The 13,279-nt window shown below is 32.6% G+C and overlaps 1 protein-coding gene across 2 annotated transcripts in view; it reads left to right on the top strand.

Moving 5' to 3' along the window:
• The window catches only part of Vta1 (vesicle trafficking 1), a 73,655-nt gene extending 60,671 nt beyond the window's left edge, over window positions 1-12,984 (top strand). For both annotated transcript variants that reach the window (XM_047558977.1, XM_047558978.1), the window contains exon 8: window positions 10,644-12,984. In XM_047558977.1, coding sequence (XP_047414933.1) covers window positions 10,644-10,789 — 146 coding nt within the window. In that variant the 3' untranslated portion in view covers window positions 10,790-12,984. The remainder of the gene's footprint in view (window positions 1-10,643) is intronic.
• Window positions 12,985-13,279: the final 295 nt, after the last annotated feature.

The raw sequence follows: 13,279 nt of genomic DNA, 5'->3' as shown, positions 1-13,279 counted from the left end.
AATAATATTTTTCATAATAGAAAAGATCCACCCTCACCCATTATATTATTAAAATGCAGCCAATAGACCAGAATTATATAAGAATTATTATTATTATTGTTTAATAATACTTCTTCTTTAATGTTCAGAGCATATATAAAAGGTTCCTACAAATGCATAAGTCAAATTCCATAGAAAAAAATGAATGAAAATATAAACAGGTCATTCAAATGTACAATGAATACATGAAAGATGCAGAACCTTACTAATTTAATTGAGAATTAAAGTGAGTTTAGTTCTTTGCCAATCGATGCAAAAATACCTTAAAAGAATGATAATCTACAGTTAATGAAGGTATGAGGAATGACTCCTGCATCATGTTGGTGGGAGTATAAATTGGTATTCAGTATCATATTTCAGTATCAGAATTGCAAATGCTTAAACCTTTTTACTCAGCTATTTAACTTGTAGGAATCTTTCATTAGGAAATACTTAGACGTGAGACATGGGCACATGTATTTATGAAAGTTTATTTTGGCATTGTTTGTAGTAATAGTAAAAAATGATTTTAAATGCTCATTAACAGGAAAGTAGTTAATTATGGTCTATCTATACTGTATAATACTGTACACTTATTAAAAAGAGGGGTAGGACTGAGGGGAGAAGCTTAGTTGTAGAGTGCTTGCCTAGCATGCTTGAAGCCCTGGGTTTGATCCCTAGCAGTGCAAAAAGAAAAAGAATATGTAGCTCTCATGTGAAAAAAAGTGCCCATATAATACTAAATATATTAATAAAGGCAAATTACAGAACATTTTATATAATATAACCCTGTTTAGGAAAAAAAGAAAAACAAAATCTATATTCCTATGTGTACAATCTCTGGAATACACAAATAATGATTTCAGATCATTTACTGTCTAGAGTTTTGAGCATGAAGGAATGCTGTATTGTATCGAATGCTTTTTCTGCATCTATTGAAATAATCATGTGATTCTTAACTTTAAGTTTGTTGATATGGTGAATGACATTTATTGATTTCTGGATGTTGAACCAACCTTGCATCCCTGGGATAAAACCCACTTGATCGTGATGTACTATCTTTTTAATATATTCTTGTATGTGATTTGCTAAAATTTTGTTGAGAATTTTTGCATCGATGTTCATTAAGGATATTGGTCTAAAATTTTCTTTCCTCAATGTGTCTCTGTCTGGTTTAGGTATCAGGGTGATATTGGCTTCATAGAATGAGTTTGGGAGGGTTCCCTCCTCTTCTATTTCATGGAATACTTTGAGGAGTATTGGAATGAGCTCTTCTTTAAAGGTTTTGTAGAACTTGACTGAGAACCCATCTGGTCCCGAACTTTTCTTTGTTGGTAGGCTTTTGATGACCTCTTCTATTTCATTGCTTGAAATTGGTTTATTTAGGTTGTGTATGTCCTCCTGGTTCAGTTTAGGTAATTCATATGTCTCTAGAAACTTGTTGATGTCTTCGAGGTTTTCTGTTTTGTTGGAGTATAGATTTTCAAAATAACTTCTAATTATGTTTTGTATTTCACTCGAGTCTGTAGTGATATTTCCTTGCTCATTCCAAATTTTAGTAATTTGAGTTTTCTCTCTCTTTCTCTTTGTTAATGTGGCTAAGAGTTTATCAATTTTGTTTATTTTTTCAAAGAACCAACTCTTTATTTTGTTAATTTTTTCTATTGTTTCTTTTGTTTCAGTTTCGTTGATTTCAGCTCCGATTTTAACTATTTCCTGTCTTCTACTACTTTTGGTGTTGGTCTGCTCTTCTTTTTCTAGGGCTTTGAGCTATAGTGTTAAGTCGTTTATTTGTTGATTTTTACTTCTTTTGTTAAATGCGCTCCAGGAAATAAATCTTCCTCTAAGTACTGCTTTCATAGTGTCCCAGAAATTTTGATATGATGCGTCTTTGTTCTCGTTTACTTCTAAGAAATTTTTTATTTCCCTCTTGATGTCTTCTGTTATCCATTTATCATATAATAGCGTATTATTTAATCTCCAGGTATTGGAGAAGTTTCTGTTTTTTATTTTGTTGTTTATTTCTAATTTCAATCAAACATACCTTAAGACATTTTTTATAATTATAAATCATAAAGTATCTGCTCTCAGACATCACTGGAATTAAACTAGACATCAATAATAGAATGATAGTTGAAAAATATCCCAAATACTTACTTGGTGTTTCAGAAACATACTGCAGAATAACATGTCAAAGGCAGAATATAAAGAGAAATTTGCAAATCGTTTGAAAAGACAACATATCAAAATTTGGGAAATGCTGCAAAGGGAGTGCTTAGAGGGAATACACATAATCAGTCATCTAAAATTCTACCTTAGTTTATTAGAAAAAGAGTAAATTAAATCCAAAGTAAGCAGAAGAAAACAAATAATAAATACTACAGCAAGACTGCATTTCCATTCATAGTGGCTACCTCCACCAAAAATGGTAAATACTCCTCAAATTTAAACAAAATGAAAAATATCTAAAGTGCAAATTATAAAACACTGATGAATAGAACTGATGAATACATACCAAAAATAGAGACTTCTGTGTTTATGGATTGAAAAATTAATGTTATTTTTAATGCCCGTAACTTCTCAGAGTGATTTATAGATTCACTGTAATCCTCATCAAAATAGCAATGATATTCTTCACAAAACTAGAAAAATCTATCCTCAAATTGATATGGAATGGGCTGGGGATATAGTTCAGTTGATAGAGTGCTTGCCTCGCATGCACAAGGCCCTGGTTTCAATCCCCAACTTGCAAAAAAAAAAAAAAAATTCATATGGAAGCACAAAAAAAACCTCGTATAGCCCAAGCAATCTTAAACAAAAAGAAATAAACTGGAAGCATGTTTCAGGATACATGCCAAAGCCAGTAATAGTATGGTACTAGTATAAAAGCAGACATATAGATCAGAATAGAGGTTCCAGAAATAAACTCATGCATCTGCAGCCAGCTGTTTCTCAACAAAGGTGCCAAAAACATCCATTGGAGAAAGGACAGCCTCTTCAATAAAGTGTGAGGGAAAACTGGATGGCTGCATGTGGGTTGAAACTTGACCCCATCTCTCACCCTGTACAAAAATCAACTCAAAATGAATCAAAGACCTAAATGTAAGATGTGGAAGTCTGATGGAACTACTAGAAGAAAACATGGAGGAAGTACTTGAAGACATTCGAATACACTGAGTTTTTCAGGACTTAAAAGCATAGAAAACATAGACAAATGGAATTTCATCAACCTGAAAAGCTTTTGCACAGCAAAAGAAGTGTTCAATAGAGTAAAGAAACAACCTAGAGAATGGGAGAAAATGTTTAATTATTCATCAAAAAATGTATTAATATCCAGAATATATAAGGAATGCAAAAAAAGGTAATTCAGTTAAGAAGTGAACAAGGATCTAAATGAATAAACACTTCTCAGAAGAAAAAATACAAATGACCAATAAATCTGTGGGAAAATGTTAAATATCATTAGCCATCAGGGAAATGCAAATAAGAACTACAATGAGATATCATCTCACCCTAGGTAGAATGGCTACTATTAAAAATAATAATAATAATAATAAATGTTGTCAAGAGTGTAGAGAAAAAGGAACTCTTATTCACTGTTGATAGGAATGTAAAATGGTACAGCTGTTACAAAGAACACCTAGTATGAGGGTTCCTCAAAACACTAAAATAGATATGATGTAACCGTTCCATTTCTGTGGTTTATGGTCAAAGATAAGGAAATCAGCATACCAAAGACATATCCTCAGTGCAATAGAACAAATTTATTGCCACAGTATTCACAGTAGCTAAACTATGAATCAGCCTAGGGGCCCATCAGTAGATGAGTGGCTAAGGAAAGTGTGTGTGTGTGTGTGTTACATATGTATATGTGTGTGTGTGTATACATACATATGCATGTATGTGATATACACAATTATACATACACATACATATGTACATATGTATATGCATGCACACACACACACACAATTGAGAATTACTCAACCAGAATTATGTAACCAAAATGAAATCTGTTATTTGCAACAAAATAAAAGAAACCGGGGTGGGGGGAGTATTATGTTAAATGAAATAAGCCAGGCCACAAATAAGCATCTTTTCTCCCATATGTGAACATTAAATTCAACCTGAACATATAACAGTGATTACTAGAGACTGGGAGTAGGGTGGACAAAGGGAGGTTGGATTTGGCCATTGCACACCATATGTTTTAAAATACTGTGCTGTGTTCCATCAATATGTACAGTTAATCAAAAATAAAATTTATGAAACAAAAACCAGAGCAGAAATCAATGAAACTGGAACTAGAAACTCAATAGAGGAAATTATGAAACCAAAAGCTAGTTCTTTGAGAAAAAATCAGTAAAATTAATAAGCCTTTAAAGAGACTCAGAGGTAAAAAGAGAAGAGACAAACTCTTCATGCCCCAAGTGATAAAGGACATTTTTAAAGATCCTGTGGACATTAAAAGGATAATAAAGAAATACTCCAAACAACTCTGACTACAGACTTGATGTCCTACATGAAATGAACCAAATCTTGGAAATAGTCTGCCCAAGCTCACACAAGAAGAAATAATCAGAATGTGTTTATATCTATAAAGAAATTGAATCAATAATTAAAAACCTTCAAAATAGAAAGTACCAGATCCAGATAGGCTCAGTAATGAATTCCATAAAACATTTAAGAAAGAAAGTGTACCATTTAATTTGATCTCTTTTAGAGGAGAGAAGTAAAGGAATATTTCCTAACTCATTCTGAGACCAGCATTACCCTAATACCAAATCTAGATAAAGACATTACAAGAAAACAAAACTATAAACCAATATCTATGCAGAAATCCTCAACAGTATATCATCTTGTTGAATCTAACAATCTATAAAAAAGAGTTACATGCTACAACCAAGTGGGATTTATTCTGAGTACACAAGACTGATTCAGCATTCGAAGAGCAATTAATATAATCTTGCACATTAACAGGCTAAAAAAGAAAAATCACATGATCTTATCAGTAAGTGTAGAAAAAGCATTTGACAAAATGCCATACCCATTTGTAATGAAAACTGAGTAAATTAGGAATAAAGGGGACTTTCCTCAACTGGATTAAGAATATATTCAAAAAATCCTACAGCTAACATCATACTCAATGATGAGAAATGAGAAAAACTCCGTGATAGTCACTAAGGAGGAAAGTATCCCTTCTCATCATGACTGTTCAACGACATACTGGAAGTTCTGGCTAAAACAATAGAAAAAAATGAAATTAAAGATATAGAGAGCCTACAGAATGAGAGAGAATCTTTGCCTTATACTCTGCCTTCAGGAGATTAATAAACAGAATTTATTAAGAACTCCAAAAAACTTAACACCAAAAAGACTAATAACCACTCACAAAAGATCTAAAGAGACATTTCACAAAAGAAGTCAACAAATAAATGAAAAAACATTCAACATCCTTAGCAATCAGAGATGCAGGTCAAAACTTCACTGAGATTTCAATCTCACCCCGTCAGAATGGCAGTCATCAAGCATACGAATAGCAATAATTGCTGGTGAAGACGTAGGAGGAAAATACAAGTACATTGTTGGTGAAACTGCAAATTAGTGCAACCACTTTGGAAATCAGTATGGTGATTCCTCAAAAGATAGGAATGGAACCACAATATGATCCAGCTATCCCACTCATTGGTAATTTGTCCTAAAGATCTAAAATCAGCATACTGTAGTAATATATGCATACCAATGTTTATAGCAGCACAATCCATAATAGTAATTTGTGGAACCAGCCTAAGTTCCCATCAATAGACAAATGGATAAAGAAAATGTGGTATATATACCAAATGAAATTCTATTCAACCATAAAGAATGAAATTATGTCATTTGCTGGTATGTGGACTGAACTGGAGAACATGCTGAGCAAAATAATCCAGACTCCGAAAATCAACATTCAAATGTTTTCTCTAGTATGTGGAAACTTGAAAGCAAAAAAAAAAAAAAAAAAAAAATTGAGTAATAAAATGGAGATCTTGTGGAAGTAGAAGGGGAACCAAGGGTGAGGGAGGAGGGGAAGCAAAGTGGAAGAACTAGGGAATAAAATTGCCCCAATTTTTTTTTAAAGTAAGGTATACATATTGGGAAGGAAGAAATAAAGCTGCCTGTTTATTGTTGACTTGATCATCCATGTGGACAGTCTGAATCAACCAAAAAATCTCCTGAAATTAAGAAGCTCTTAAAACATGGTTGCAGAATATAAGGCTAATGTACAGAAGTCAACAACCTTTTTGTATACCAGCAAGTGTATGAAATTTAAAACATAGTTCCATTGTGTTTGTGCCTATACAAAAAGTTATACAAGGTACTCTGTATATCAACACTGTAAAAAAAAATAATATATATATATATATAAAGGTATAAATCTCATAAGATGTATAAGATTCATAGGAAGAAAACTATAAAACTCTGATGAAAGAAATCAAAAGAAAATCTAAATAAATGGAGAGATATTACATGTTGTTCATGGATAGGAAGACTCAGTGTTTCCAATATGTCAGTTCTTTTTATTGATTCCATGCCATCCCACTCAAAATCTCAAACGTTGTTTTGTGCATATCAACAAACTGACTGTAAAATTTATACAGAGAGGCAAAAAACCCAGAATAGTCAGCACAATATAAAAGGGGAAGAGCAAAGTTGGAGGACTGTCCTTGCTTGACTTCAAGATATACAATAAATCTATAGTAGTCAGGACAGTGTAGTGTTACCAAGAGAAGAGACAGATCAGTGCAACAGAACAGCATATAGAGTAGTCAGCTATATATCCAGATAGAATTCTGTTCAGTACTAAAAAGATATAAGCTCGCAGACCTTAGAAAGACATGGAAGAAACTTAAATCCATATTACTAAGTGAAGGAAACCAATCTGAAGAGATCATTACACTATATAATTTCTTCTTTGACATTCTAGAAAAGGCAAAACTGTGGAGAGAGTGAAAAGGTCAATAGTTGTCAAGGGTTGGAGGAAAGAAGGGAGGGATAAACAGAGTGGGGCACAGAGGAATTTTACAGCAGTGAAGCTATGCTGTGTTGTAATGGTGGATACATGTCAGTATAATTTGTCTCCACATGAAGAACATACAGAACCAAGAATGAACCCTAATATAGACTCTCAGTGATGATGATGTCTCAGTGGAAGTTTATCAGAAATGTACCACTCCTTTACAGGATGTTGATAATGGAAGAGGTAATGCATGTGTCGAGTAGGGGATTATGGGAAATCTCTCTACCTTCCTCTCAACTTGACTGTGAGCCTAAAACTCCTCTTAAAGTTTTTTTAAAAATAGGAGGTTTATAACCACAATAACTACCATCACCACCAACTCTAGTATTTCCTGTATCTGCTGCATTTTTCTCCTTAGTGCTTAGTACTGTCACCTTTTTATAAAAACATGTTGTTTTAATGTGTATATGCATGTTAATATCAAAAAAAGTGCATTACATATTTTTGCAATGAATTTGTGACTGACTCCAGAGAGGAGAATGGAAATGGAAAGATAGGTATTTGAAGCACAATATTTACTTTTTTATTTGTAGATCTCTGTATGGCACCTAGTATGTGAGTAACAACTTGTAAGGTTTTTGAGTCTTAAATGGAACCATACCTGAAAAGTATTTAGCAGTACTCGCTGTGGTGAAATTCTCTCTAGATTCATTACAGCTGCTATTGCCATTATTAAGTGATATATCTCAATAATGCCTGTCCATAAAGAGTTCTTTACTTGTTTTATATTTCCTCTAAGATTAACTGTAGGTCAAATTGTTCCCTTTCTGCCTATGTCCTGTGCATTTCATTCAAGTCAGAGAATAATGGAGTATACTAGGATGAGATTATCCAAGGCCCTGGACATACTAATTTCAAGAACTACTAGATAAATTGGAAAGATTTTAAAGACCCATTTTGGAAATTTTCATAAATTCTGTCTTCTGTGTTGACATTAGACAAATCAACCTTGGAAATGGATATTTAGGTCAATTGAGCATACAGCGGTTTCTCTTTATACTAAAAAATGTCTTTGATCCAGTGCTGACCCAGGCCACCTTCACCACTACAGCAGAGAATTTAATAGTATAGCTGTCTTCTGCCTATCTTTGTTCTGCCCTCTGTAAGGGAGAAGAAACCTTCTTTTAAAGAGTGGCTGTGGCCTGAATGGAACTTAGAAGCATAGATTTCAGAGGAGAGATGATGTCAGACAACATCTCTAATCCTGACACCATTTAAGTCTACATTATATGTGCACTTGCTCTCCCTCCCCACTCCTTATTATGACTTCTGATAAATTTGAATGGTAGGAAAAACAACTTCTATTTGGTTGCATTAAGTTTATGTTTTGTTTTGTATATAAAATCGATAAACTGAACAGTTGTTCTCTTCCTAAAATGTGTTTTCCTTTGCTTTTTCTAATTAGGTTAGGGATTTTATTTAAATTTTTAATTTACATATTTTGTTATTAGTGACTTATTTACTTTATTTTTAAAGAATTTTTAAAGAATGCCTGTTGTGTTAGAAAAAGTAACTTCAATATGGCCTTTTAAGTTCTTTAAACTCTTGAAAATAAAGTCTAACATCTCTGACTATAAAGCATATTTTATATGTAACTCTACAAGTTAATTATTGTTAAATAATTGTTTTATGAGTTACATAACATGCATTTCTATAAGCTTTATACATTTACAATTTTTCAGTTTAAATATTTCATGTTTTAAAACTATTTCATGAAAAATCCAATATTTGTGTTTCAAAATAGTTTATCATTGGTGGATAAGTTTAGTTTGCAAAAACTAAAATAGTAATAGTTATTGCCATCGTATGCATTTTATCTTTTTAATAAATAAGCTATATGTCTGCAAAGCAGAGCTAAAGCTATGCTGTAAAAATAACATTAGCTTGAGCATGAGGGCTTTCTTCCAGCAGGTCCAGTAAATTTTGGATGTAGGCCCTGCATATTTTAAAGGTTGCCCTGAGATAGTAGGATAGAGTACTAAAGCACAGAAGGGCAGTGTTAAGGGAAACTTGATTTTTCCAAAGGGCCTTAGTCACCTAGATGGTGTGTACATGCAAGTGACTGGAGTCTCTTAATTATTTTGAAGAGTCACTAAAGAATCTGATTGTTGTTTTTCAAGAAAAATAAATATGTAAACTAAAGTGTGCTTTACTAAATTGGAAACAGAACTGAATGATAGATATTTTTTAGGTTTGATGGGTAACAAATTCCAAGTCCATTAAAATACTAAAAGAATTATGGAGAAACTGTTCCTAATTGTTTAATACATAATTACATTTTACTAGTTTATTGATTTGTATTGCTCGTTTCTTAACCAGACCAAAATTAAAATAATTTCCATTATAATTAGAATGTGTAATCTCTGGTTCACAATAGTAAGGACCAATTTTTATGCAGACTTTAATAATTCAACAAATACTAGAAGTATAGACAACTTGTTGGTACTCATTCAGTAGTTATTGAGCTGAATGCCTACAGGTACCTGGCACTGAGATAAAAACTTGTAATACATTGTGTTAGTATTATTTGAAAATTTTAGAAAGCAATATTAACCAGAATTTGGTATCAATTTACCTAGCATTGCTACCTCTATACCTCGGGTATGTCAAAGTTTAATCTTATGTTATATCTATCTATGGCAAAATTTAAAACAGCTTTAAAAAATCATTCTGTTTTTAAAGTACAGCCTTATAAACAGAATTGAAATATGTCATCTGCTCATTATGTTCTATGCCCCCAGCTTTCTCTAATCAGTACTCCTTAGAGTCTTCATAAAGATTTCCAAAGAAAAGAGTGCTTATTTCAAATGGCAAGACACAATGTGCCAGTTTTTGACCTGTCTTTAGAAATAAACATGCAAGTATATTCATATCTTAGATTAAGTGTATTTTCCCCAGATTAATTTAGCTGGGCTCTATACATATTAATTGTATATGTAGAGTTAGAAAACTTGCTAGGAATAAATTCTGGAGGAAGAATTTATAATGGTTCTTTTCATGTTTTAATTGTTCATAGTAATGATAAAAAAGTTTGGGAAATCTTAAGAATTTTTCCACAGATGGTACAAAAACATAAAATATTTTCATTCTAGAAAAAGTTAAGTGACATATAATTTTTTACATAAAGTACATCATTCACCTTTCTGTATTGAGGGTTACATTTATATTCTAGCTCAAATGAGGGTTGACTAGTTTAGTCTGGGTGTATTGTTCCATGAAGAGAGAGACCCAGCAATTCTAGCATAAACACCAAAGCTACTTTTCTTGTTTTGCACAAACTGTAATTTTTGAAGCTAACCTGTTAAAATATAAAGAATTCTAGTTAATTGCTTCATGAAGGAAAATCTTACACAAATTATTATGTGTTGACATATCTGTGGTTTGCATTAGTAATAAAGTATTGAAAAGAATGAAGTAAAGTGATCAAAATGTACTTGAGATTTAAGAAAACCTTAATGTTTTTATGTAACCTTAAATATGTTCATTAATCTTGAATGTAAGCACATGCCTAATACTTAACAGCATTTTCTATGGTCTAATAAATATCTTAATTATCATTTTTTTCTAGGAGACGTCCGTCTAACTCCAGAGGACTTTGCTAGAGCTCAGAAATACTGCAAATATGCTGGCAGTGCTTTGCAGTATGAAGATGTAAGCACTGCTGTACAGAATCTCCAGAAGGCGCTCAAGTTACTGACTACAGGCAGAGAATGAAGCCTTTGTACGACAGATCCATGTATTTTTGGCATAAGGAGCTAACAGTCCATTACTCTATCTTCAGCCTATCAGGAGCACAGTTTTAAGAAAGACTTCAGTTCCATTGAATATGACAGTGAAAGCTGTGTGTGTCTGATCTTACTGAAGCACTCAGCAACAGCCTCAGCCAGTTTTCATTGTCCATTTAGTGGATCCAGTAAACTCTCGAGTCTCTAGGGCCAATGTTATCAATGTCCCCAAAATGTCCATTGAACCCTGCTTCCAAAAATGAGAACATATCTCTGTAAAATTTCATTGGGAGTAAGTTTTCTTAATTTACTTACATTAAGGGAATTTTTTTTAAATCTATACTTTGACATCAAACCATATTGCTCTACTATAAAATTCTAAATTTAACTTTGAATAAAAAGATTTCCAGAGTGTTCTAGATTAGAGATTATGGTTTTTGTTCTCAAGATTAATAAAACAAATAAGAACATTTAAAAATATTAGATGAATCCAAAATAGATTATATTCAAAATTCAATTATATTCATGTTAAATATAAATACATTAAAAATTTAAAGCTTTATGGAAGGAAATGTAAAGTTGAAAGGTAGAATCACTTTTAAAGAGTAATAATTGGTTTCCCAAATGCTTCCCTTGATGTATTGAAGTGTAGGGTGAATTGGTGTTTGCTTCTTAGGCAGTTTGACTGCATGTGTTAGAAAATGGAAAAAAAAAAAAAAAAAGTAGTGTTGCCTGGAAACTTGGTGCTTTAAATTAAGGTTCTTCTCCGCTGTTGTGGGATGGAATCTGCAGAGTGTATAGATGGAATGATGCAGAAAATTATAGGACTTTAGGTTCTCGGTTTTATGTTGATAAATTTTGTGAGGAATTATGGACTTACTGTGTCACCTGCATTTGTGCTATGGAAAAATAAATACAAGGATTCTTTTAACTAGTTCAACTTATTACAAAGCCAAATGTCTTTTGATTAATGTGGTAGATTTGTTCTTTTTTTAAGTATTTATATTTAGTTATAGGAATACAGATGTTTCTATAGTAAAAAACAATTTTTTTTAATGAATTTGACAAATTTACCAGAAATTTATCTGGTAAGTTTCATTTATGCCACTTGGATCAGAATCCTTTAACTTAAGGGGTCACAAGCTATGGCCCCTGGGCTATTCACATGGTTGTGATAAGATTTTTATTGCAACAAAACCATCCTCATTCATTTCTCCCCCGCTGTGGTTGCTCACCACGACTACTGAGTTGTATGGCTTACTAACCTAAAATGTTTACTATCTAGCCCTTTAAGAAAAAGTTTGCTGACACTTAATCTAACTGCCCATTTGAAAGAAAATGAATCACTAACTCGTGACTGTCAGTTTATTTCTGCATAAATGTAATGCTGCTTTTGTACAGGGATTGATAGAATAAATATTCAAACTCAATGAACTATTCTAAATAATCACAAGAAAACAAACCCCAAAACACGTAACTCTGGAAAAATGTTCTTGTATTTTTCACAAGATATGTAAACATTTGTAGTCTTCAGCATTTGCATCTGGAAATCCAGTATTCTGGTATAGTTGTGTAGGACATCATTGTAATTAAAAAGTAGCCAGGCTGACCTTTTTAAAAGATGTAAATATAGTTCAGCACATTTTAATTCAAACCTTAACAAGTCTGCACTCTAAAAAGTTTAACTCACCTCCTATGTCATACCCTTCTTGTTGGCTCCCAGTTGGGAGAGCATGTGGAGGAAAGGAGACAACATGGAAACCATGGAGTCCACTGAAGAGCAGGATCCTTGGTGCAGTGGAGATGTTTCCTGTAAAATGGAAATGACACCACTAGCCACTTCAGCGTTTTATTATGAGAATAATGAGATACCATACATGAAGTGCTTAGCACATAGTAGCATTCCATAAATGTTTATCATTGTTAATTTTAATGATATAATAATGTAATATAAGTTGTTAATAATAATTTATTTCTCAAATATCTAGAAATTCCACTTGTCTTTATGACCCATCGCTTACAAATGCTTTCTTGCATGAGGGGACTGAGCTATATGATGTTTTCTAACTTTGTATTTGTCTTTCTCCATATAAAATCTGATGATAAAATTAGGATATGTTTTCTGATGTTACACTAGAATAAGCAATTTTCATTTGTTCATTCAATATGTATTCATTGAGCAGCTACTATGTGCCTGGCTGTGTTCTTTGCAAGAAAAATAGCAGAAAACAAAACAGAGAATGATCTATGCTTCATAGACTTTATACATTCTAACAGGGATGAAATGGACATATTCATTAAAAGTATATCATATATTGTATTTGACCAGTGGTTCTCAAAGGGTGAGTGTTAGGAATATAATTCTCAGTCCTTACCTAGTCCTACCCAATCAGAAACTTTCAGGATAGGATCCAGCTTCCTGAATTTTCAGATACTTTAGGTGATTCCTAAAGTCTGGTGGTCCCTAAAGTTTGAGGGA

This window comes from Sciurus carolinensis, chromosome 7 (genome assembly GCF_902686445.1).
Source record: "Sciurus carolinensis chromosome 7, mSciCar1.2, whole genome shotgun sequence".
Taxonomy (NCBI): domain Eukaryota; kingdom Metazoa; phylum Chordata; class Mammalia; order Rodentia; family Sciuridae; genus Sciurus; species Sciurus carolinensis.
Note: the sequence above shows the minus strand (reverse complement) of the source record. Positions and strands in the feature narration are given on the sequence as shown.